Genomic DNA, 27,651 nt, shown 5'->3' on the forward strand with positions numbered 1-27,651 from the left:
AAACTATTAGACGGAGCTCAATCATAACCTGGATCATCATTCCAATGGATTTTTTTTTTTTTCCTAATACTGGATTTATGTAGAAATAATTCAAGCTTTTCTTATCAAAACTATCCAAGATTTTCTTGGGGACCCCAAGAAGACCAAAACACCCTATAAGCTGGTTATATATAACTTTATTGCTTATAAGCCTATGAACACATTAACTCAACCAAATGCACATTCATCTCACTGATGAAATTATTTTCCTATAATTTCCAAAACTGAAGTGAGTCTTGGGGAGGTCACCTGGTTGTAATCTCTTTTCCAGTAGGCTTTTCCTTCCACCATTTAAAGCTGTCAAAAATAACTCTCATGCTTAGGTCTTTAATAAAGCTAACTATTTAATTTAGTTAATATTTAAATATTAATTTTTAAATAAAATATTAATTTTGTCAATATTTCTTGGGCACTTCAAAAGAATATGTGTTTTCCACTGCACATTGAAAACTTCTCCATATATGAATATTCAGTCTTATTTTTCTCGTTTAATTCATTTTTGACTGTAATTTTTTTTAAGAACAGATGTTGAAATCAGGTATACTTTTGGATTCTCTTGTTTCATTTTTTATAGTAGAAGTTTTTAAGGAGAGGATCTTGGAACCGGACTGACAGGATGGAAAATCCAGATTTCCTGCTACCAATCTCTGATCTTTTACTCTGTTTTAAAACTACTGTCTGCTTCAGTATACTCCTCAGCAAAATGCAGATAATAATGATATCCTCTTCCAGAGATTGTTACTTATTCATTTGACCCTGTGTCATTTGATACTTCACAGTTAACCTGTTAGAACTTCCACTTATGAGTTGAAGATAGCAAGTGCAAAAAGGCAAGATTTTCTCCTACAATGACCAGGATAAGGGGAATAAATTTCCAAATTACATTTTAAATTGATAAGAGAGCTGTTCAAGGAAAGAGGACAACTGAACTAAAATCTGGAGTGAGGAGACTCTTTCCAGGTCAAGAGATTATCTATATATTCAGGACAATCTCTATCAAATCCCACAAATCCTTGCAGAAAGCTGAAAAACTATTCTTAAAATGTACATGGAAATACAAAGCTCCCAGAAGAGACAAGGAAGTTTTTTTTAAAAAGGAACATAATTAGACGACTGCAGTTCCTGATATCAAAGCTAATCATTGCTGCTGCTAAGTTGCTTCAGTCGTGTCCAACTCTGTGCGACCCCATAGATGGCAGCCCATCAGGCTCCTCCGTCCCTGGGATTCTCCCCACTAAACGGCATCAATGAAAATAGAGTAGTACTTTCATGAAGACAGACATATATAATAGTTAAGCACAATTGAGAATCCATCTTAACATTTACATTCATGGGCAATTGATTTCAAAAAAGGTATCAAGGCAATCAAGGGAGAAATAGCCTTTATTTTTCCAACAAATGAAGCTAGGACTTTATTAGATACCCATATTCATAAAGATGAATTTATACCATTATTTCTTACCACATAAAGATTAAGTCTAAATTGATCTTAGACCTAAGTACAAATGCTCAAACTACAAACTTTAGCAAAAAAAAAAAAAAAATGGCAGAGAACTTTTGCAAACTTGAGTTAGACCTTTTAGATATAACACCAAGAATATGACTCAGAAAATTCTAAGCTAACCAATTAGAATGCACCAAAATTGAAAACATACTCCACATGATTACTGCTCCCTGATTGTCATACCCTATATAATTCCCTCCACCTCAGTGTGGTGGCTCAGATGGTAAAGAACCTCCCTGCAGTGTAGGAGACCCGGGTTCAATCCCTGGGTTGAGAGGATCCCTTGGAGAAGGAACTGGCAACTCATTCCAGTATTCTTGCCTGAAGAATCCCATGACAGAGGAGCCTGGCGGGATTGAGTTCATGGGACCACAAAAAGTGAGACTTAGTGACTAACATACACACACACAGTGTGAAACAGACCTGCGACTTATAATTCTTGCCCCTTCAGTGTGACAAAGACCTTTTAAGCTGCAGCATTTGGCAAGAATGAAGGGATTTTTCAGTTAAGTTCCATTCAGTCACTCAGTCGTATCCAACTCTTTGCCACCCCATGTACTGCAGCATGCCAGGCCTCCCTGTCCATCACCAACCCCCAGAGTTTACTCAAACTTATGTCTGTTGAGTTGGTGATGCCATCCAACCATCTCATCCTCTGTCAGCCCCTTCTCCTCCTGCCTTCAATCTTTCCCAGCATCAGGGTCTTTTCCAATGAGTCAGCTCTTCTCATCAGGTGGCCAAACTGTTGGAATTTCAGCGTCAACATCAGTCCTTCCAATGAATAATCAGGACTGATTTTCTTTAGGATGGACTGGTTGGTTCTCCTTGCAATCCAAGGGACTCTCAAGAATCTTCTCCAATACCACAGTTCAAAAGCATCAATTATTTGTTACTTAGTTTTCTTTATAGTCCAACTCTCACATCCATGGATGACTAGTGGAAAAACCATAGCCTTGACTAGACAGACCTTTGTTGGCAAAGTATGTCTCTGCTTTTCAATATGCTCTCTAGGTTTGTCATAACTTTTCTTCCAAGGAGTAAGTGTCACCATCACTGCAGTCACTATCTGCAGTGATTTTGGAGCCCAGAAAAATAAAGTCTGACACTGTTTCCACTGTTTCTCTATCTATTTGCCATGAAGTGATGGGAACAGATGCCATGATCTTAGTTTTCTGAGTGTTGAGCTTTAAGCCAACTTTTTCACTCTCCTCTTTCACTTTCATCAAAAGACTCTTTAGTTCTTCTTCACTTTCTGCCATAAGAGTGCTGTCATCTGCATATCTGAGGTTATTGATATTTCTCCTGGCAATCTTGATTCCAGCTTGTGCTTCATCCAGCCCAGCATTTTTCATGATGTACTCTGCATATAAGTTAAATAAGCAGGGTGACAATATACAGCCTTGACATACTCTTTTTCCTATTTGGAACCAGTCTGTTGTTCCATGTCCAGTTCTAACTGTTTCTTCCTGAGGGGCACACAGCTTTCTCAAGAGGCAGGTCAGGTGGTCTGGTATTGCCATATCTTGAAGAATATTCCATAGTTCATTGTGATCCACACAGTCAAAGGCTTTGGCATAGTCAATAAAGCAGAAAAAGATGTTTTTCTGGAACTCTCTTGCTTTTTTGATGATCCAGCAGATGTTGGCAATTTGATCTCTGGTTCCTCTGCCTGTTCTAAATCCAGCTTGAACATCTGAAAGTTCACGGTTCATGTATTGCTGAAGCCTGGCTTGGAGAGTTTTGAGCATTACTTTACTAGCCTGTGAGATGAGTACAGTTGTGTGGTAGTTTGAGCATTCTTTGGCATTGCCTTTTTGGGATTGAAATGAAAACTGACATTTTCCAGTCCTTTGGCCACTGCTGAGTTTTCCAAATTTGCTGGCACATTATGTGCAGCACTTTCACAGCATCATCTTTCAGGATTTGAAATAGATCAACTAGAATTTCATCACGTCTACTAGCTTTGTTCATAATGATGCTTCCTAAGGGCCCCTTGACTTCACATTCCAGGATGTCTGGCTCGAGGTCAGTGATCACACCATCGTGATTATCTGGGTCGTGAAGATCTTTTTTGTAAAGTTCTTCTGTGTATTCTTGCCACCTCTTCTTAATACCTTCTGCTTTTGTTAGGTCCGTATCATTTCTATCCTTTATTGAGCCCATCTTTGCATGAAATATTCCCTTGGTATCTCTTTCTTGAAGAGATCTCTAGTCTTTCCCATTCTATTGTTTTCCTCTATTTCTTTGCATTGATCATTGAGGAAGGCTTTCTGATCTCTCCTTGCTATTCTTTGGAACTCTGCATTCAAACAGGAATATCTTTCCTTTTCTCCTTTGCTTTTCACTTCTCTTCTTTCCATAGCTATTTTTAACGCCCCCTCAGACAGCCATTTTGCTTTTTTGTATTTACTTTTTTGGGGGGATGGTCTTGATTCTCGTCTCCTGTACAGTGTCATAAATCTCTGTCCATAGTTCATCAGGCGCTCTGTCTATCAGATCTAGTCCCTTATCTATAGCTCACTTCCATTGTATAATCATAAGGGATTTGATTTAGGTCATATCTGAATGGTCTAGTGGTTTTCCCTACTTTCCTCAATTTAAGTCGGAATTTGGCAAAAAGGAGTTCATGATCTGAGCCACAGTCAGTTCCTGGTTTTGTTTTGCTGACTGTATAGAGCTTCTCCATCTTTGGCTGCAAAGAATATAAGCAATCTGATTTCGGTGTTGGCCATCTGATGATGTCCACGTGTAAAGTCTTCTCTTGTGTTGTTGGAAGAGGGTGTTTGTGCTGACCAGTGAGTTCTGGTCAACTGCTTGACCAGTTGGCAAAACTCTGTTAGCCTTTGCCCTGCCTCATTCTGTACTCCAGGGCAAAATTTGCCTGTTACTCCAGGTGTTTCTTGACTTCTTACTTTTGCATTCCAGTCTCCCATAATGAAAAGGACATCTTTTTTGGGTGTTAGCTCTAAAAGGTCTTGTAGGTCTTCATAGAACCATTCAACTTCAGCTTCTTCAGCGTTACTTGTCAGGGCATAGACTTGGATTACCGTGATATTGAATGGTTTGCCTTGGAAATGAACAGAGATCATTCTGTCATTTTTGAGATTGCATCCAAGTACTGCATTGCAGACTCTTTTGTTGACTACAATGGCTAATCCATTTCTTCTAAGGGATTCCTTCCCACAGTAGTAGATATAATGGTCATCTGAGTTAAATTCACCCAATCCAGTATTTTAGTTAGCTGATTCCTAGAATGTCAACGTTGACCCTTGCCATCTCCTGTTTGACTACTTCTAATTTGCCTTGATTCATGGACCTAACATTCCAGGTTCCTATGCAATATTGCTCTTTACAGCATCGGACCTTGCTTCTATCACCAGTCCCATCCACAACTTGGTGTTGTTTTTGCTTTGGCTCCATCCCTTCATTCTTTCTGAAGTTATTTCTCCACTGATCTCCAGTAGCATATTGGGTACCTACTGATCTGAGGAGTTCATCTTTCAGTGTCCTATCTTTTTGCCTTTTCACACTATTCATGGTTTACTCAACAGAGTATAGAAAGTCCTAGCAATACCAATTAGGCAAGATAAAAAATAAAAAGTGCCCATACTGAAAAGGATGAAGCAAAACTGTCTTTATTTGCAAATCGCATATGTTAAAAAAAAAAAAAAAAACCCTAAAAACTCCACACACAAAACAAAAACTGCTAGAACTAATAAATTCAGGAAACTTACAAGATATAAAATCAATATCCAAAATTCAGTTGCATTTCTATACATTAACAACAAAATATCAGAAAGACAGATTAGAAAAACAATCTCATTTATAACTGCATCAAAAAGAATAAAACACCTCAGAATAAATTTAACTAGTTAGGTGGAAGATCTGTACACTGAAACCTGCAAGACATTCAAAGAAACTGAAAAAGGTGAAGAAAATAATAAGTAGAAAGCTATTCCATACTCATGGATTGGAAGAATTAATATTGTTAAAATATCCATACCACCCCGAGAGCTGTAGATTGAATGCAAGTTCCATATTATGAGTTTAATTAAAACATTAATTAATTTATAAGTATTATTATAAATTTATAATGTAAAAATTATAATTTTATGTATTTTTCACATAAATAGAAAAACCTCAAAAGACTGTGGACAGCTAAAGTAATCTTGAGAAAGAACAAAGCTGGGAGCATCACACATTCTGGTCTCAAACTATAGTTCAAGCTTTAATAATCAGAACAGATGGTATTGGCATAAAAAACAGACACAGTTCAATGGAACAGAATAGAGAGCCCAGAAACAAACATAATTTGATGTTGCAGCTAATGATTTCCTTCTGTATGACATATATTTGATACTTGAATGTGCAGTCTTATTTCAGAAATTGTAGTTTTATTATGGGATCTAATCATTGGTATCAGCTATTACAATTTTTTTCCTTTTAACAAGTTTACTACCTACATAACAGTTTCCACTAAACTTCAGTTCCTGATGTGATGCCTGCAGAAAGACTAAATTCAATTTGTCAGCCTGCAAACGTGAGACTTTAATTGAGTTGTAATTTTTCTCTTGTGTTTAGGGTTGGATCATTTGATTCAATCCTTGCATTCTGAATGTATTTCTTATACAGTAGAACACTTACATTAGCAAATTCCTTAAAAAAGGAGTTGAGAATTTGCCAATATGGTAATTTTCAGACCCATAACTACCAATTACCAATATGGTAAATTTGGTACCAATTGCCAATATGGTAAATTTCAGACCCAAAATTTACTAATATAGTAAATTTCAGACCCGTAATTACAGCTTACCTTTAAACTTTCAAGCTGCATTAAACTTAACAAGCCATTAAAAAGTACTAAATTTCCAGGCTTCCCTTATAGCTCAGTTGGTAAAGAATCTGCCTAAAATGCAGGAGACCCAGGTTCAATTCCTGGGTTGGGAAGATCCCCTGGAGAAGGAAATGGCAATCCACTCCAGCATTCTTGCCTGGAAAATCCCATGGACAGAGGAGCCTGGCAGGCTACAGTCCATGGGTCGCAAGAGTCGGACACAACTTATCAACTGAACCACCACCAAATTGGCAATTTTAGGGTCAACAATAGGAATATAAGATTTAGAAAGGAAGGGCAAGTTAAAGGGTCAATGAAATATTGTCTTCAGGAATGGATTAATACATGTTGATAACTTACTTATATGTGCCTACTTGGCAACAAGTGTGGATCTGTCATTCAAGTCTAAGTATCAAGGGACAGAATAAAAACCACAATCACGTAAAATACTGATCCTATCCCACTCTCCAGTCACTTTCACACGACAGAAATCTTTCAACAGCTCTACAGTATTAAGGATAGGAGTTGGAGCTTAGTAACTACTCTTTTTTTGCCTGTGTGTGCTTAGTCACTCAGTCATGACTGCGACTCCATGGACTGTAGCCAGCCAGGCTTCTCTGTCCATGGGGATACTCCAGGCAAGAATACTGGAGTGGATTGCCATGCCCTTCTCCAGGGGATCTTCCCAACCCAGGGATTGAAACCAGTTCTCCCACATGGCAGATTCTTTACCATCGGAGCCACCAGGGAATCCCTATTCCTTTCCAATTAGAACAGGAAATCTGTTACTTATAACAGCCATTATAAGTAAACGGCTGCTATTTTCCTGGGGGTTTCCAATGGAAGACCCGGTTTTCACGGAATTAATCAAAGCTAAGGGTGAAGGGAGTGAAGAGCAGAATGGTAGAAGAGGATGAGTCCACATTGTTTTAGGTAGTTGGAAGAGGAAGATTCAGGGACTTAATGATTTGTGTGGCACTAATACCCACAAATTGTACTTCTATACCAAAAATTTACATCTTCTCTTGGTTCTGAATTGTCATTATCTTACACTTTCCTTTAGTCTCCAAATCAGTATTTCATAAATTGCCCTAAGTGAGCAGTCATCAGTTCCTTTAGGTGCTGTCTAGTTGATGGGTTGGTACTGGTCTAACAAAGCAGCAAAAGAAACTAGTTGGGGATACACAATTCAGCTTTACAAATTGCACAAGGGCATGTTATTTGTACCAGTCTTATCATCAGTAGGCTGTACAAAAAAACAGAGGTCCTTCAGGGTACATAAATTGTGCTTTGAACAGTTGCTACAATTATTCAGTGCAGGGTGAATTCTGAGATATTGAAAGAACGCTTTTCGGAACTAGACCATAATCTGAGTTATAATCAGTTACATGTCTGAATAAGTCACGAATGTAGAGGTGGTCTATGAGGAAAAATACAGTGCTTACTAGTTAAAATAGATTATATAAGTTAATGAAATGGGCATCACTTAAACACCAGAAGAATATGGACGATCCATTAAGATGTTACCTTAAGGGTATTCGGGGCTTGGAAGTAATGTCAGTAATATTCTAAGCCTTCCCCGCCTAACCACATATTTCACAGGTGCCCATGAAGAAAATTATAGAAGCCTTCATACATAATCTGAACGTTTCATGGGTTTACATGAGGGAAAATTTGATATTTGCATGTAATATGTACCTCAAAAAATAATAATCTGTGTTTGCTTTACATGTGTTAATTTCCGGCACTTCCAACTGAAACAGTCCTAATACATAGGAAAATCATTGCCTGAGATTGTGACTCTTTAAGTTTTAATAGTATGTTGTGAATACAGAGACTCTGCCCTAACTGGCTTATTTAAACAGATTAATGTTATGAAATCGAACGGGAACAGTTCAGAGCAGAGTAACCCGAGTTTTAACGCGAGCTTTGGACGGGGCTCCAGGGCAAATAACAGAATTTTACTTAGTTTCCTTTCTTCATTTTAAAGTGAAACGAGTATCTGTAAGGCTGTTTGTAATGGCTATATAAAATAACTGTGTGGCATATATGTAAATAAGTAACCCGTTCCGGACCTACCAAGAGTTAAACTCTAAACGCTGAATGTCACTTTAAGCAGCAGACAGGAAGGGGAGGAGCGCCAGCCGCAGCCCCAGCCTCACCGCCGCTCGGAGAGAAGCGGTGTCTGCGTGAGGCGGGAGTGCTGGCCGGAGGCCGCTAAGTCCCCGGCCCCTCCAGGTCATCGCCATCAGTTGGGGGTCCGCGGGGTCTGCGGTCACCCTCGGTTCCAGGCACCGCACCGGGCTAGCGGCAACATCGCGTCCATGGCCACCACGGCGGCTCCGTCATCTTTGGCCCTCAGGGCCTCGAGCCCGGCCGCGACCCCCAGCTCGTACGGGGTCTTCTGCAAGGGGCTTTCCCGCACCCTGCTCGCCTTCTTCGAGCTGGCCTGGCAGCTGCGCATGAACTTCCCGTATTTCTACATCGCGGGCTCCGTCGTTCTCAACATCCGCTTGCAGGTACATTTTTAGAGCCCTGGGGATGCCGCCGGCGTTCCGGGCCTGCGTTATGGCCGACTCCCAGGAGGCGCCGCGGCACCGTGGAGCTTGGGGCGAGCAGTCCCGCTGTCTCGCGAGAGTGCTTGGTCTCCCTCCACCGCTGCGCTCTCGCCTCTCTGCCGTCTGCTCTCCTCCGATCCCCTGAACTGGCACCGAGACCTCCTGAGTGTAGGAAGAGGAAATACGCGATTCCGGGAACCGAGAACTTCAGTTAAAACCCACTACAATATTTAAGAAGCTGTGCATCCTTAAAAACGGGACGAACAGGATGTATTATAACAAGGGAAGGCTGTCAAAACTTTCAGGACAGAAATGTACAAGCTCATGGTCCGTGTTCATAAATAGTAAATTTCGGGAAGATGAGACTGGATTATAAACAGGATCAGTCAGAAGCTGAAGATCTTAAGGATATGCAGTGGAAGGCAAACATCTCTTCATTCCACAACAGAAAACTATGACGATCAGAAACTTTAAGTGAAAAAAAAAAACAACGTTGTAAGAGGAACACATCCTTCAGATAACCAAACAATGTAAAATACTGCAGGGTTTTGACCGAGGGTTGGAGTGTAAGAAGGTGGACTCAATTTCAGTGTCACTCTAATTCGCATTGTGGTTCAGAATCTTGGAGCCAAAAAAAAGGAAATCCAGTCATAGCACAAAGCTTGGTGGTTTATTGAATAACATTTAAATAATCATAATGGAAATGCTGTTTATGGTTTTCATGTTTTTAAGAGAATGCTTAATTACGGTTACAGAGTTGAGTGTCAATATTATCAGCCTTGATGGCGTAAAAGTGCAATTTACAAGGTAGGATGGCAGGGCGGGTGCCTGGAAAAGTAATGGTGTCTTTTAAAGTGGGAAGTCGACAGGTAGAGTCTGTTGTCGATGGGGGAAGAGGTCATTTTATTTTACTTAAAGAGTGATGATAAAGTTCTAAAATATAACCATATAACAGAGAAGAAGGGAGAACAGCATGAGGTCAACAAGAAATGCCTAAAGATGATAGTTCAGGTGGAATGTCTTAGAAAGGAAAACGGATACATTGTCATGTATTTATAAATATAGGGTCAAGAGGTTTTTAGGTGTTAGAGAGTCTGGAGACGAATTAGTGGTCTGCGTATTTTTTTTCTAATTAAGGAAGCAAAATTGAGGCAATTATGAGCCTCAGGAAAAAGAAAAGTTTTCAGAAGTTACACTGCATTAAGTCAACTGTGAATAATGTTAGTCATCATATAAAGTCAGTCATATTTATGTAAACACTGAATACAAATAATAACAAATTATTAGGTAACCCTAGCAGAATTGGAAAGAAGTATATATGTAATGGAGAATACATCAAGATCTGATACAGAAATGTCGGTTTAAAAAAAAAAGCAGTATAACTTGTCACTTAGAAAGAAGTACAGTAACAAATAGCTGAAGAGTTAAAATTGGTAGTCTCTGGTGAAGGAAAATCAGGGATGGGCAGAGAAAAAGTGGAGAATTGCTGTTTTTTACTACTGGTCTAACAGTAAGTGTTTTTTTCTTAGCCCTGTGTGTATGTGTATATCACACACACCTCTGTTAAAATACAAACTAATTTTGTGGTCCAGATGAGCCCAACAGTCTGCCTAAATCCCTGTTTTCTCAAACCTGTTAAATGAGAATAAACATACCCAATGGATAGATCAGTCTGAGAGTTAAAAATAAGCCTGCCTTAGTGCTTGATATATACACAATACAAGTATTTGTTTTATAGAATATCTCATTAACTTGTGAATAAACCTTAAAACTCTGGAGTGCTTGCTTTACAAGTGGAAGGTTTTAGTACTGAAAGATATTTGTAGATTACTGACAGTAAGGGTAGCGGGAAGCCCTTCCAGAAAGATACTGGTGAGACGTTTGAGCAGAAAGGGACAGTCATTCGTCAAGGTAAAGATTGAAACTGTAATGTTCTGTATTCCACATTTCACTAATTGTGTCCAACAAACAAGTGTACTCTAGAGTTGTAAAATAAGTGCCTCCTTCAGCAACATGTCTGGCTTTGAGTAATTGTTCTTCCTACCCTTCATTCCTTGTCTCCAGCTGAACTGGAGCACAACTTCCTCTTTCTTCTTACAGTTTCTTCTGCCTTCTGTACCTGTGGGGTTTTTGTTTGTTTGTTTGTTTTGTCTGTGGTTACTCTGTATTTCAAGGCCAAACTTGGACATCACTTTTTCCACTAAGGTTTTCCCAGATTCTCCTAATCAGATTAGAGTTCATTTCTTTTAGTCCATCTAAAAGGCTGTTAGTATCAACCTATACCAGTATCATAGGCTTCTTTATTCATTCTTAATTGTGCATTAATTAGTGTATTTAGGTGTTTTTTTTTTAATATTCAAGAAGACAGGCTTCCTATACTATAATCTCTTCCCTTGGTAATTATATGTTCCTATGAAAGTACAGGGACTAGAATATCCTAGTCTAAACTATGAGAAATGTAATTAGATCAATGAAATAATTCAGTAATGCCAATGAGCTGGCAAATGGTGGGCATCACTTTCATAGAGGCACTAATATCCCAGTTTGTAACACAAAAGAATGTGGCTGCCATTAGCCCTGGAATGGTGACATACAGGAATACTCCATTTGGGTGGTTCATGAACATATGCTTTCCTCAGCCTTTTCTCTTCTGTTCGTCTTCTGCTACTCTGAAGAAGGGCTTCCCAGGTGGTTCAGTGGTAAAGAATACGCCTGGCAATGGAGACACAGGTTCAATCCCTGGGACTGTCCCCTGAAAGAGGAAATAGCAACTCACTCCAGTATCCTTGCCTGGGAAATCCCATGGACAGAGGAGCCTGTCAGTAGGAAAAGCTGGACACGACTTAGTGACTAAATAACAACACTGAAGACAGTAAGGTGCTTGAGCAGATTTATTAGTATATCATCCAACTAGATTAGAAGCTCTGTGAGGGAAGATACTATATCCTATCAAATTTTACAGCCTATACTGTCAGCAGGTATAGAGTAGGAACTGAATGAAAGCTCTGTGATTTACCACTTATTCTTTTTTAAATTTATTTTTAATTGAAGGATAATTGCTTTACAGTATTATGTTGGTTTCCACCAAACGTCAACATGAATCAGTCATAGGTCTCCACTTATTCTTAACAATTGCTTTTAAAATCAGATGTCTATTTTTCTTCCTACATATTATAGCTCAGTGAATTTTCCCAAAGAAGAAAACAAGATTTTTGCCCTCACTGCTTGTTAACCACTTACTATTCCACTTTACAGGTAATTTTATTCTTCCCGTTATCCATGAAGCCAAAGATTTTGTCTGTTGCTCTGTTTCCAGCCTAGAGCTTTGCCTAATGTGATATTAGGTAAATTGTTGAATGAATGCCATATTTGTTGATTTTCCTATACCTAGTCAGCAGTCAAAGAAATAAGAATATATTTGTCCCTGATAAAGGCATCTACTTTATTGCCCATAAATCAAGTTTTTACAGGCCATGGTGAATATTAATTTGCCCAGAGAGCTCTCAAACTGGAAGAAGCAACAAGGTGGCATAATTCTGATCAAGAAAGGAAAAAACTTGTTTATGCAGTGTAGCTGAAAAAAATTCTAAGAAGTAGAGACTATTAAAATTTAACTGTGAAGGGAGACATAATGATCATAGTAAACACATAACCTAAGTGATTACTTGGCAAAAAAACATAGCATCGCTATCAATAGTTTTTAAAGTGATTAACATTTTTTAAAATTTTATTGAGCTTTTAATATTAGGAACTATGAAAACTTATTTACTTATATGGTCATAATCCTTGTGTGTACCCTACGAGGAAGATACTTTCACCATCATTTTTCAGATAAGGAAACTAGGATTTTGTGAGGTTGAGTATGTTTCCAAGGTCATAGTAACTGGCCAAACCACAAGTGAATCTCAGGTTTATTCCTAAAGATACATTTGATAAGGAATTCAGTTTTTTTTAACTATAGGTAATTATTTTCATTGGAAAAGACCCTGATGCTGGGAAAGACTGAGGGCAGGAGTAGGGACAGCAGAGAATGAGGTGGTTGGATAGCATTACTGACTCAGTGGACATGAGTTTGAGCAAACCGAGATTGTGAAAGATAGGGGAGCCTGATGTGCTGCAGTCCATGGGGCAGCCAAGAGTTGGACGTGACTTACTGACTGAAAAACAACAACAGCAATTCCAAATAATCCCATTGCTTTTCTCAGATTCTCAAACAAAAGTATTACCTATGTAATACTTCAGGACATCTTTTTTTAAATATAATTATTGAGGGCCTTTTGTATTAGAATATATTTAACATTATTTGAGAGCTTTCCTTGAGGCTCAGCTGGTAAAGAATCTGCCTGCAATGTGAGAGACATGGGTTCGATCCCCAGGTTGGGAAGACACCCTGGAGAAGGGGAAGGTTACCCACTCCAGTATTCTGGCCTGGATAATTCCATGGACTGTGTAGTTCATGGGGTCATAAAGAGTTGGACACGACTGAGCGACTTTGACTAACAATATTTGATTGGCTCAGATGGTAAAGAATATGCCTGCAATGTGGGGTACCCAGGTTCGATCCCTGCTCAGGAAGATCCCCTAGAGAAGGGAATGGCAACCTACTTCAGTATTCTTGCGTGGAAAAACGGGGTCACAAATAGTTGGACACAATTTAGCAACTGAACAGTAACAACAATTCTGAATAATCCAATTACTTTTCTCAGATTCTCAAACAAAAGTATAACCCAAATAATATTTGAGGATATATTTAAAATATAATTGTTGAGGGTCTTTTGTGTTAGAATATATTTAACATTATTTGTTAGGGCTTCTGTGCTGGCTCAGGTGTTAAAGAATCTGCCTGCAATGTGGGAGACCCGGGTTTGGTCTCTGGATCAGGAAAATCCCCTAGAGAAGGAAATGGCAACCCACTCCAGTATTCTTGCCTGGGAAATCCCATGGAGAGAGGAGTCTGATGGGCTACAGTCCATGGGGTCACAAAGAGTAAGGCATGACTGAAGGACTAACACTGACTTTTTAACATTATTTGATGTGTAAATTCAAGTGTTTTATACTCTGATGCCTACAGCCATTTGGCCTATTTGTGGAGAAGAGCGGGGAAGATGATGGAAGAGACAGAGGAAAGGACATTTCCCCTAGGATGGAAAGAAAACACTTTCCTTCCCATGATGTAGGTAGAGATCAGTTACAAACATAAATTTTGAAGCTGAATCATCAATGTCCTAAGGAGACCTAACTAAATTTTCTGTTAAAATTTCTGCAGTCCTGTTTTAATGGGGACTTTTCCTGGTGCATCAGCAGTATTTGATAGAGTCAAAAAAAAAATAGGACTTACACATGGAGACATACAGGGGTGGCAGAATAGAAAGCTTATGAGTATAGGGACAAAAGAAGGAGAGGGAAGTCCTAATGCCTGGAAGGTAGTCTGGGGAGTAGATTTGAAATGTTCCAAACAACTGGACCAAGAAAAAAAACCCTGCAAGAACTGTCAGAATTTTCAACACTTGGGCTGGATTGAGTCACATCAAGTCTACTTTTTGAATTACCCTGAGTGTGGGAACTACCTGGAAATTTCAACAAGAGCCCTGGATGTTTCCCAGCAGGGTTTCTACCAGATCAGGTCATGAATCTTTTCGCAGCTGAAGCCAACTCCTCCCCACTTCTGCTTCTCACTGATAGGGATCTCGGCATTGCTCTTAGAGGAGCTGAAAGGCCAAAGGACATTCCTGAGTGCCTACAACTAATGACGAAACAATAGAATTCTTAGTAAAGTACATCAGAGGGCACTCCTGCCAGTTTCTGTCCTAGTTAGGGATCTACAGTGAGCATTAGAAATTCCTGGTCATCCTTAATGGCTTTCAAGGACCAAGTGGGTTTACTCACAGCAAGCTGGATGAAGTGCCATCAATGAACAATAAGGAGGAATAGAGGCCTTCCATATATTGAGTGAGGGAGAGTGGGTATACTTTTTCATGCAAATCAAAGTGAGGAAAAATAAATCATCACACCACCAAAAAGCAAAAACCACTAAGGAAATGCTGTACTATACTTAGAACATCTGACTCTGAAATCATTGGCATGGTAGTATAGATTGTGTCCAGCAGATAAAGAAACAAAAAAGATGTTTAAAAAAAAAAGCTGTTTTTTAAAAGTCTATTTTAGCTTTTTAACTGATAAAACGTCTCAAACTGCAGTCAAAGAGGAATACAATTAATAGAGGCCTTAAAATTTAGAGGTTAAGCTAAATCTGTATAGAAGGAAAAGAAGATATTTTAGAACTCATTTAAACATGGGACTAAGAAATAGAGGTACTAATATACAAGTTAAGATAGTGTCTTAGTCTTCTGAAACAGAAAACTATGTATCTAGTTATCTATGTTGGTATCCCTCCAAAATTGAAAATAACCCATCTGTCACCTGTACTTTTTTTCCCTCCAAAAAATATATATTGTCTAAATTGACCAAACCAACCACCTGATCCGTTTTATAAATGAAGGTTTGTTATGGGCAATCCAGCCCAAAGCATAGATCTCTATACACAGCACTAACCAAGGTCAAAGTGTGTGGACTGTGGAAGAATGGGTTTTTCAGGTGTCCCTCTGGCTTCTGTATTTCAGTTTGAAAGTTATAAAAGTCTCTGGCTCAGAGGACCTGAGGTTTAACCAACAGCAGCGGACAAAATACCTGAACAATCACAGATTCAGCATTCTGTATTAATCTGTGCAGATTTCTGCTGGGATCTCTCCTTTCAGCAAAGTTCAGGACAGCATGGCTTGAACACTAAAATATCTTTACAGTTTAAGTTCTAGCCTCTTTTGACATTGGGGGCTTCCCTGGTAACTCAGCTTATAAAGAATCTGCCTGCAATGCAGGAGACCCCTGTTCAATTCCTGAGTCGGGGGGATCCTCTGGAGAAGGCATTGGCTACACACTCCAGTATTCTTGGGCTTCCCTGGTGGCTCAGCTGATAAAAAATCCACCTGCAGTGTGGGAGACCTGGGTTCGATCCCTGGGTTGGGAAGAGCCACTGGAGAAGGGAACGGCTACCCACCTCAGTATTCTGGCCTGGAGAATTCCTGGACTGTATAGTCCATGGGGTTGCAAAGAGTCGGGACACCACTGAGCAACTTTCACTTTCACTTGACATCAGAAACAGCTTATTTGCAACACTCCTGATCTTAGGTGTGGGCAAACTGAAAAAACAAACAAACAAACAAAATTCTCTACACCGAGACTATAAAAAGTTTATTTTGGAGGGAAGTGATCAGCAGGCAAACATTGACAATCGTTTTATTTTCCCAATAATTTGGTTCCAGTGTAGAATCCAGCACTCTCCAGATTGCATGAGACCAGCTATGAATGTGATACTAGTAGCTTTTCTTGGGTCAAGACTGGGGTCTCTAACACAGGCTGTGCCATGGTAAGGAGAGGCACAGAGTTGTGTTTTGTTTCGTTTTTAATTTTTTGGACTATAATTGGTTTACAGCCTTGTATTAGTTTCTGCTGTACAACAAAGTGATATATTCTCTCTTTTTAAAATTTCCTTCCCCTTTTTAGATGTCCTTTCCTTCATTGATAATATAGGTTGCCACAGAGCATTTACTAGAGTTCCCTGTGATATCCCATAGGTTCTTGTTATCTGTTTTATAAGTGTGTGTGTACTAGTCTCTCAGTCGTGTCTGACTCTTTGCGACCGCATGGACTGTAGCCCTCCAGGCTCTTCTGTTCTTGAAATTCTTCAAACAAGAATACTGGAGTGGGTTGCCATTCCCTTCTCCAGAGGATCTTTCCAACCCAGGGATGGAACCCAGATCTTCTGCATTGCAGGTGGATTCTTTTACCATCTGAACCATCAGGGAAGTCCATTTTATACATAACAGTGTGTATATGTCAATCCCAATCTTCCAGTACATCCCACCCTGCTCCCCCCCCCCCACCCCTTGATATCCATTTGGTGTTCTCTACATTGAGAGGCACAGAGTTTAATCTCTAAATGCCAGTTTAATAGGGAGAAGACACAAAATACATTGGTAGCCACTGTCTGACCTATTCTCCAGGCTCTATCTTTTATAGTCATTTTTCTGTGTGCCTATTATTTGAAATAGGCTCCTACTTCTTACAGCTTATCTCTCCAAGATTAGTACATGAGAAAGAAGGATTTAATCCTAATGAGACATTTGCTGCTAAATCGCCTCATAAGCATCCAGGGCTATGCATAGTTGCTTGAATCTATTTTTTAATCTTAGTCAATAAAGAAAAGTTTAGTAACACTGAAATGCAAATCTAAAAAACTAAAATTGTGCTTCTTATAAGTACAAAGGAATTTTTAGCTTTTTTTACTGAAAGGAATTCTAAATCAAAGTATCCTCCATATTGAATTTAAATATAACCAGTATAATTAGAATTTCACCTTTCCTAAAACAAGGTAATTCCAGTGACAATCATTAGGAAATTCAAGTTTTCTTTCACTTTTATTGAAATATACTTGACACAGCACTCGATAAGTTTAAGGTATACACATAACAATCTAACTTACATATATTGCAAAATGATTACCACAATAAGTTTAGTTAACATCCATCATCTAGTAAGAATACAAAAAAAAGATATATTTTCTCCTGTGATGAGAACTTTTGTAATCTACTCTCTAAGCAGCTTTCAAATTTACCATGCAACAGTGTTAATTATAGTCATCATTTTATACATTACTTTGCTACCACTTATTTATCTTACAACTGGAAGTTTGTACGTTTTGACCATCTTAATCTACTTCACCCACCCAAGAAACTTCTTATATAGTGTCCAACATAATGAATACAGCTAAGAAATCTAAATCTTTATGCTGCTGCTGCTGCTAAGTCGCTTCAGTTGTGTCCGACTCTTTGCGACCCCATAGACGGCAGCCCACCAGGCTCTACCATCCCTAGAATTCTCCAGGCAAGAACACTGGAGTGGGTTGCCATTTCCTTCTCCAATGCATGAAAGTGAAAAAATAAAGTGAAGTTGCTCAGTCGTGTCCGACTCCTAGCAACCCCATGGACTGCAGCCTACTAGGCCCCTCCGTCCATGGGATTTCCCAGGCAAGAGTACTGGAATGGGTAGCCATTGCCTTCTCCACTAAATCTTTATAGACCTGCATATACATGTATCATCATCTCCTCATCATCCTTAACATCAGAGCACACCATCGCTCAGTTCCCTGGAGTAAGGGTACACTTAACAAAGCCCTTATGCTTCCTAGTGTCAGACCTGACCTACTGCTCCATCAAAATCAACTTATAACCACATATTTTCATATATTTCATAAATATTTTCAACATTTATTTTCTGGTTCGCTGGGTGAGTGTTTGTTTTTTTGCTTCTACCATTGAAAAATTATGGCAATTCTAGCAAAGATTTCTTCTTTTTTTATGGTTTTTTTTTTTGGGGGGTGGGGTTTCCCAGGTGGCCCAGTGGTAAAGAATCTGCCAGCCAATGCAGCAGATGCAGGAGACTTGGGTTCAATCCTTGAGTCAGGAAGACTCTATGGAGTAGGAAATGGCAGCCCACTCCAATATTCTTGCCTGGAAAATTCCATGGACAGAGGAAACTGGTGGGTTATAGTCCATAGAGCCTCAAAGAGTTAGACACCACTGAGCAACTGAGCACCACCAATGTCATTAACAAGCACAAATTTGCCACATGCTGGTCTTAAGATGCATATACATTTTCAGCTGCTTTTATTTTATTTTAATTATTATAAACATCAACTCAGCACTACACATACACAACATACACACACACACACACCCATAAACATGTCCAAAAATTCTACAAACAGGTGACATTCTCCTGTAAATTTCCCTTTCTGTTTTTACCCCTAGTAAATTGTTTTTGTTCTCTTTGACAAGCGACATTATTGTTCATACAATTCTTATACACACACACACACACACACACACACCCACACTCACACACACCCCCACACACAAATTTGATATCAAAGTATGATTTTGATCCATGTAAAGTAGACAGAAAAATATTAAGTAGACAGAAAAGTATCATTATACACAGGATAATTATACAGTCTCTTTTTATAGGTTCAGTTAATTTTTTTCTTATTCTACAAGGTACTGGCTAGTCTAGCTTGGATTCCTAATATTAGTCTGCTCCTTTTTCTAAAAGATATGTTGGCCAAGTCAGCTACGAAATGCCACTTGCCATCTATCTCCATAAGGATTAAATCATCTACTGTTGCAGCTGCTGATTTTCGAGATTCCCTAAAGGAGTTCAGGGTGGAAAACAGAAATAAGGTACTCTGAGCTCAGGGAAAAACCGGCAGAACAGGTCTTCAGATAGTTAGATATTTTCAGGAGACAACTTTATGAGCGCCTAGTTCTTGTATCTCCTCATATGTAAAAAACACTAAAATCCTTCATGGTGACGACGCTCTGTGTGACTAGCAGAAACATTCTGCAAAAACCCTGCTTGATTGCATATATTCCCCCTTTACCAAAATCACCTCTGCACTGACCTTCTCCCCTGCCGCTTTGGAGCAGTCTCTCAGAGCTACCTGAGGTGCTGAATCGAGGGCTACTGTCCTCATTTTGCCCTAAGAAAAACCTAACTTGCAAAATTCACACTGTGCATTTTTTTAAGTCGACAGCCATTTTAAGGTTCTGTGCTTTCAACATTTTTAGCCCTTCATTTATCTATTGTTTATAATTCAGCTTCTTTATTTTTCATTTGGGGCTTTCTTGGTGTTCACTGCTGTGCAGGCTTTGCTCTAGATGCGGAGAGTGGGCTTCTCATTGTGCTGGCTTCCCTGGTTGCAGAACACGGGCTCTAGGGTGCACAGGCTTCAGCAGTTGCAGCACAGGGGTTCAGAAGTTGCGGCTTCCAGGCTCCAGGACACAGGCTCAATAGTTGTGTGCAAGGGCCCAGTTGCTCCATGACATGTGGGACCTTCCCCTGTCAGGGACTCAACCCGTGTCTCCTGCATTGGCAGGCAGACTCTCCACCACTGAGCCACCAGGGAAGCCCCCTTGATTTATTTATAGCTTAATATTATACAAATATTTAACCTGCTCTACCTTGCAAAGGATGGGCATGTCCAAATGATTGTGTATTTGTCCTTATATATTCAGTGGTAAACATACACCCATTTTTTGATTAGTAGAACTGTTAAGATGACCATGATGCTTGCTTTGTAAAACATCGATTCACCTCTGTGAGTAGATTGTTAGTTTATAGGCCATTCTAGGGAAAGTTTCTGATGCTCAGTGGAATTTACCAATACAATATTATAAAGTTAAAAAATAAAATAAAATAAAAAAATTTTTAAAGGAATCCAGTAAGAAAAACAGAAGTTAAAAATGAGTCTTTACTGTCTCTTGATTAATTCAATGCTCTTGGACTATAGAAAATTCTGGATAAATCTATGAAGCTAAAGATTTCACTCTTTTCGGGTGGCAGTTAAGATACCACAGTAGTCGTAAGGCATTCTGTCTCAGCTTGCTATTTCCCAAAATTAGGATAAAGGAGTGGCTTGAAGGAAAAACAGTCGAAGTTAACACAACCACCAATTGGGCCAGACGTCCCTGCAGTTTAAGGAAAACCCAAGCTATTAATAGGATGGAAGAGACATGAATGATGAAGAGGAAGAGGAAAGACATCACGATTTTCATGGCTCTTTTATGGGCCTCTGTGCTGAGATCCTTTGAGCTGGGGTTGAACTGCAAATTCCTGATGTGTCTCATCAAGGAGAGAACTAAGAGGAGCAGTGAGGTCAGGGACAGAAGAAAGGGGATTAAGTTGATGAAGTTAAAAACAATCAACTGGTGAAGATAATGAGTTTCACTTACATCTGAGGACCACGTTGAGTTTCTTACATATATTTTGTAGCTGTTAGTTAAGATATGACTAAGTGTATATATTGATTCATAATTCAAAAACAGTAAGGACAAAGACCCCAAGAGAAGCACCAGTACCACACTACGAATTCGCCACCGCAGCCAAGTGAAGCAGGGGTGGGAGAAGTTGGCTACTTTAAAGAAGTAGAAAACACTTAGACAGGTGGCAAACCAGGTAGCTAGGTGATTGGACAATATCCAAAAACTACTAACAACTTTTGTTAGTTTATCAATGGCATATAGGTGTGGCCATAGTACCAATAAAAATGAGTCACATAGTATTACCCAAAGTTGACTGATTCTGGAGATAGCCAGGCCTGTGAGGATGCAGTCAGCTGATGAGAGCTTTTGTCTCTTCACCAGGTCAATGCAGTTAACTAGTACAATGAACCCATTCCCCAAAATTCCAATCAGGAATCCTCCTATTGTTGCTGCTAGAAAAGTGTTTTCAATTCCAGATGGCATTTCTGTAGAAAGAATCCAGAAAGCTAACACTATTTTTCACTGATTTTTTTCTTGCTGCTGTTGCTGTCCAAGTGTTGTAGAACGATACCCAGTTTGATCTTTTTCAAAAATGCTTAATGAACCTCAGATACCATCTCACATATCTTCATAAAGATCTTTCTCTTTTATTCCAGCCGAAGTTCTGAAATTTATGCAAGGAGATCCACTCCCATAGCTCTAAATGGAAAACTTGAATTTTGCTTTCAATCAGCTACTGATTTCCAGATTAAGCAGTGAATGTGCCCACTCATCATTGGTGCTGGCATCAATTTTCTACTTGTGGAGACATCTGGAAAAGGAAAATCAGGTATGCAAACATGCAAATGTGAGACAGATTTCTTTACACTCATTTGTACTTCCTTTCTCAACTCATGTTTCTCAATTTTAACAGTAGTTTCAGAAAATAACCTCCGAAATAGAATCATTGTTCATGGATTTCATTTAATAATATCCATAACATTTCAGATACTGTTACAGATGAAAGAAACATAATAAAGAGAAGTAATATATAGGATATCACAGAGTTACAGAAGAAATAACTTTAAATAAACTATTTCTGATGTATATGACAAAAACTTGACCAAAATGCAGTTGTAACACTGAGGATAGTGTTACAAAATCTATAGTTGATAGTTAATTCTCGTTTCCTAAGGACAAAGACAACTGGCTTAGGGTTTGAAGCTACTTAAGATTTCTTGAAGAAATAGATTAAAAGGGAAGTGATCTTCCAGATAATGTGCAAAGGTACCAAAATCACACCTCTATCTGAGCTCCTACTGTGGATTTTTGAACTTTGTTTCCAAGGAGCTACTGCCTATTTGATTCTGAATTAGCTATCATCAACTGAGAGGACAAAATACTAAGAAAAAAGCCAAAAAAAGCTAGTGATGGATGAATAGGAGATAGGTTCTCCTTTTCATTAATTCTGCTTTTGATAAAATTCTTCATCTCATAAAAAACTGATTTATAAGTAAACTGTATTTTCACTTCAACTAACAACTAACTCTAATACAATGGTTTACAACCTTGACTGTAAACTGGAGCCTCCCTCCCACCGCCCACCCCATCTCATCCCTCTATTTCATCACAGAACCCCAAGCCCATTGAGCCAACTCTGACTGTGGTTGACAAACAACCTACTTCATGTCCATCTCAGCCTCTCTGTGTGATGCAAGGCACTCACCTGGGCTGAAACTACCTGTGGGAGTCCTCACAGACATTTCCCCACCAGCCAGTGTTGCCTCCGGACTGGCTGTTTTGGTTCTTATTATGATTGCAAGACCCACCTCAGTAGCAACCATCAGGTAAAAAGCAAAGTTTATTACTCACAGATCCAGAGGGTACATGACACATCCAGGGCCATACGGTGAAGTCATAAGGAGAGAGGAAGAAAGCACCTGGGACTCTGCCTTTCAAGGGTTGAGGGTAGGGTGCCTAGGGTTTCACAAGTTCACTCTTTAATGGTGAAATTAAAATGTAAGAGAGGGAATTAGGGCTCTTTAGGGGAGGAATGGAGTCACTTGAGTGAATGGTCAGTTATCTAGTTTACCTGGCATTTTCTAAAGGGGAAACTTCATGGGTTGGGGGCAACCTGGCATCTTATCTAGGTGTTGATTAGTACTTACAGACAGCTGGCAGTATGTCCTGTCAAGATGGAGCCTTTAGGACCTCCTTGGTGGTCCAACAGTTTCACTGCCGAGGGAGTGGTTTCAATCCCTGGTTAGAGAGCTAAGATCCCACAAACCACATAGCCCAGCCAATAAAAGTAAAAGACAGAGGTCCTAGAGATGGATGCCTCAGCAATCAAAAGCTTATTGTCAGGCACTTATATTATATGACCTTAGTCACCTTGGCAGTCACCTACACTCCATGAGGAAAGGAACTATTTTCTGTCATCCACTGATATCTTTCCAATTCCTAGAATAAGGAGGGCCTGGCAAATAGAAGGCCCTCAATAACTATTTGTCCAGTGAATGAATGCTAACTCGGTTGGTAATCTTATTGAGAACACAGAAAAAGAGAAAATGAGTTAAGACTTGATGGTGAAGCTAGTATTAGAGCAAGAAAAGATGGAAACCCTTTAAAGCTAGAGACAGTTTTGTAACATATGAACTCATGAGAGATTTCTGTACTCACCTGAAATAACCAACACCACTCTTTAGTCTTCTGGTTCAAATCAGAAGTCATACTGAATCATCAAGGTCATTGTACACATCTGGCAACCAAGATGTGGGAGTTTTTGAAAGAGAACTACTTTAAGCCCAAAGATTTGAAAATGGGTAGAAAACTCTAGATTTTGTGGCAGGGGAGCAAGAAGGCCTAGAGATCACTGATGTTTTCAGAAATGATCTGACCTGGTATAGAAGGCTACCTGAGAAGCAGACTTCACTGATAGGTGTGGCTTAGCAGTGACAAAAAACAGACAGCAAATCAGCCAATAGGTGCTCAGTCATTAAAAAACACTTGAGTTCATAGTTATACACTTTACACTAAAGGAGAAACTCAGTCTAAAGGATATAATAACAAATTTAAAATCACAAGTGCCATACGCTATAAGTTAAATTCAAAGTCCAAGGTAACAATCATAGTTTAAAAAAATCTACATAACTGCAGAACTATCTCAGTTGCTGGGGAACTGCCTTTATGTCCTTTATTCTTACAATGATTGATTTATACATGCAAAAGAAAGTGCTATGGTATGTTTAAATGAAAAGCATATTGTTGCAAAAATTTTAGGTAGATAATGATTCATTAAATTTATGTATATGCTACAATAACAATCCAAACTAATCAGTCTAAACTTACCATAATGACTATAACTGAAGTCAGTAAATTTGTGAACATTGAGTTTCTAGTTGTCAATAGGAAGAATCACATTTCATCCAAGAAATAGTGAGAAAACACATTGAGAGAAGCTAAAGCAGAGGATATGAGGGAAGGCCTGTAGGGAAGGTCCCGTGGGGGCCTTTTCCCTTCCCTGAGCCCACACATTTAGATTTCCCGATAGTCTCAGACATGAGGCAGAATTAGAGGAGAATAAAGTTTATTAGAGTGGGAGACTCTATTAGAACAGTGGGCCAGCTCAAGGAAGAACCAACAAAGAGTCTGACAGTTGCAAAGGGTTGGACACGCCTGAGTGACTGAACTGAATAGTCTCAGAGAAGCCAGCAAATTCTCCCCTAGTTGTGATGCTCTCTGATCCTGTTAAAGATGTCCCATTTATTTGCAAGCAAAGAAATAGCCTCCTAATTCTTTTTGAATCACAACTTAGAGCTTCCACACATTGACCGTAACAACCACTTCTTTTCTAGTCACTAAATGAAAGCACTAGCCTTTGTGTTTTTCAGGTAAAAGGGATCTTCAATGTTTCTTTGCCTTCAGTGTTTCTAGGACAAGAAGCAGTCTACTGGGACCAGGGCCACAGTGTGAAGGGACAAAGATTTAGTCATTCATACCTGAAGGATATTTGCTCAGCTTAATCACTACTGTGGCGCTCCCAAGGTCGCACAGTGGTAAAGAATCAACTTGCCAATGCAGAAGAATCAGGAGATGCAGGTTCAATCCCTGGGTTGGGAAGATCCCCTAGAAAAGGAAATGGCAACTCATTCCAGTATTCTTGTCTGAGAAATGCCATGGACAGAGGAACCTGGAGGGTTACAGCCCATAGTGTCACAAAGAGTCAGACACAACTGAGCACAGGGCACAAGCACACAATCCCTACTGTCTGCAAACATCTCTTGTTTCCTGGTACATTTTTGTTTCACTTAGAATTCTTTTCATTTTTGTAACTGAGGTTACAAAATTAGGTTTTGCTATTAGGTTTCTTTTCTCCCCAAAATCTTTAAAGGGCAAATATATCCCCTGATTCCTCCTCATGGCAAAACTAAGACAATCTAACTTAATAAATTCCCACACTGGTAACCGTTAGTATCTCAAACTCAAAGTAAGAATGCTATGCTATGCTAAGTCACTTCAGTCGTGTCCGACTCTGTGCGACCACATAGACGGCAGCCACCAGGCTCCCCCGTCCCTGGGTTTCTCCAGGCAAGAACACTGGAGTGGGCTGCCATTTCCTTCTCCAATGCATGAAAGTGAAAAGTGAAAGTGAAGTCACTCAGTCGTGTTCGACTCTTAGTGACCCCATGGATTGCAGCCTAACAGGCTCCTCCATCCATGGGATTTTCCAAGCAAGAGTAATGGAGTGGGGTGCCATTGCCTTCTCTGCAAAGTAAGAATAGTTGTGCTTTTTTTTTTTTTTTTTTTTTAGTTTTCTGAGGTTGCATTTATATTGGTGTCCAAGGAGATAAAAAAGGCTCCCCTACATATGTTCCTCAAATAAATCAAAAAAATCTTTCAAATCAATTTGTTTTTGTAATGATTGGTCTTAAGGTCCTTAATAGAACATAGATTACTCTAGACAACATATCCAGTGTCTTATATGACAGAATTGAGAATGACTGTGTGATAAGCAAGCACCTCTTCAAAGGATGTCCCTGGCTCAGAGGACATGGAATCTAATCAGGATCTTGCTAGGAGAAGCCACCTATTGAGAGAGAACAGATAAATGACATGAGACATTAGGAAATCTGCACACCTCTTTCTCAGACATCAGTGAAGTTATGTGTTTCTATCTGATCTGCACATTCAGCAGGGTTCAAGAAAACATGCCCTGATGTGCTTGATTTATGTCTTACCAGATGGGCTGCCCAGGTGGTGCTAGTGGTGAAGAATCCACCTGCAATGCAGGAGACTTCAGATATTTAGTTGGATCACTGGGTGGGGAAGATCCCCTGGAGAAGAAAATGGCAAGCCACTCCAGTATTCTTGCCTGGAGAATCCGCATGGACAGAGGAGCCTGGAGGGCTACAGTCCATGGGGTTGCAAAGAGTCAGACACGACTAAAGCGACTAAAAATGAACTGACTTCAGCACTAGTCTTACGGATCAATGATAACACTCTTCCATCCATAAAAAGTTTATTTTTCCCCTCCTACAAGTTGCCTGAGTGAACAAACTGAAATGAAAATGATTACACCCAGATTCTTAAAATGAACATTTATTTGATGGATGAAAAAAGGGTGGTTAGTGAGAAATCAGTGTTAATCTCCCTCTTACCCCAACATTTTTTGTCACAGGGTAGGTTATTATCTGGAGAAGGAAATGGCAACACAGTCCAGTATCCTTGCCTAGAGAGTCCTGTGAACAGAGGAGCCTGGTGGGCTGCTGTCCATAGGGTCACACAGAGTCGGACATGATTGAAGCAACTTAGCAGCAGCAGCAGCAGGTTATTATCATTCAGTCTTTCTTCTCCAGATTGCATGGGACCAGCAACATACATATTGGGAGTGGCTGTTCTTGTATTGTGGCTTGTCTGCCACTGAGTCACCCACAGAGGCTCTTTTCACAGGGCTGCCAAGCTTGATCTCATCTGCTGTTCAAGCATACTGCTTATAATATCTATACATCAATTGTAATTACTCTAGCCTATGGCCTGGTCTTTTATTAGTCCTTTGGTATACTTCTTTTACAAAAATAGGGCTCTGTTCCTTATAATTCCATCTTCCTAAGGTTGCTGCAGAAGTATGGGCTTACTACTAGTTAGACATTTACACTGAAGGTTCACTTATTAGAAGCAAAGTTTACTTATTATTTTATATACCAAAGAGAAATTTAGTAACTAAAAAAAACAAAGGTAAAACTTAGATGTTACTTTTGGTTATTATCTTATAAAGAGCGCAAGATTATCTTTAAGTAATTTATATGAAAGACTATCCAAGACAAAACAAACTCAACTAAATGTATTCAGCTTGATTTGTACATTACTTTTTACCAATCCAAGATAACTACAATGATAATCTTTGGTAAAATACTAAGTTAGTGTCCAAAACAATGTATGTACATTTTATTTTGTAAAATGAAAGTTACTTTTTATAACAGACACTCTATTTTTTTTTAAACTTTAATAGCCGATTAATGTTGTGATAGTTTCAGGCAGACGGCAAAGTAACTCAGTCATACATATACATGTATCCATTTTCCCCCAAACTTTCCTCCTATCCAGTCTGCTACATAGCATTGAGCAAGACACTCTATTTCTTATCATTAAAACCATCATCAGAATCATTATTGTAACTGATACATAAAAGCACCACAGAGTCTAGATGTGCTAGCCGTTTCAGTTCATTTCAATTCAGTTCAGCTGCTCAGTCGTGTCCGACTCTTCGCAACCTCATGGACCTCAGCACGCCAGGCCTCCATGTCCATCACCAACTCCCAGAACTTACTCATATTCATGTCCATTGAGTCGGTGATGCCATCC

General features: G+C 39.4%; 3 protein-coding genes across 3 annotated transcripts in view; 2 read left to right on the forward strand and 1 right to left on the reverse strand.

The window, feature by feature from the left end:
- Positions 1 to 8,499: 8,499 nt before the first annotated feature.
- On the forward strand, positions 8,500 to 10,949 carry SMIM10L1 (small integral membrane protein 10 like 1). Its single transcript, XM_027541350.1, has one exon. It carries the CDS (start codon positions 8,702 to 8,704, stop codon positions 8,906 to 8,908), a length of 207 nt encoding a protein of 68 aa, XP_027397151.1. The 5' UTR covers positions 8,500 to 8,701; the 3' UTR covers positions 8,909 to 10,949.
- An 8,212-nt stretch (positions 10,950 to 19,161) lies between these two features.
- Positions 19,162 to 21,461, reverse strand: LOC113892482 (taste receptor type 2 member 42-like). The gene has a single exon (XM_027541351.1). The coding sequence runs from the start codon at positions 21,292 to 21,294 to the stop codon at positions 20,356 to 20,358; it is 939 nt and encodes a 312-aa protein (XP_027397152.1). The 5' UTR covers positions 21,295 to 21,461; the 3' UTR covers positions 19,162 to 20,355.
- Positions 21,462 to 21,467: 6 nt separating this feature from the next.
- The window catches only part of LOC113892484 (basic salivary proline-rich protein 1-like), a 35,073-nt gene continuing 28,889 nt past the window's right edge, over positions 21,468 to 27,651 (forward strand). Inside the window, exon 1 of the mRNA XM_027541353.1 lies at positions 21,468 to 21,640. Coding sequence (XP_027397154.1) covers positions 21,571 to 21,640 — 70 coding nt within the window. The 5' untranslated portion in view covers positions 21,468 to 21,570. The remainder of the gene's footprint in view (positions 21,641 to 27,651) is intronic.

Source organism: Bos indicus x Bos taurus, chromosome 5, assembly GCF_003369695.1.
Source record: "Bos indicus x Bos taurus breed Angus x Brahman F1 hybrid chromosome 5, Bos_hybrid_MaternalHap_v2.0, whole genome shotgun sequence".
Classification (NCBI taxonomy): Eukaryota; Metazoa; Chordata; class Mammalia; order Artiodactyla; family Bovidae; genus Bos; species Bos indicus x Bos taurus.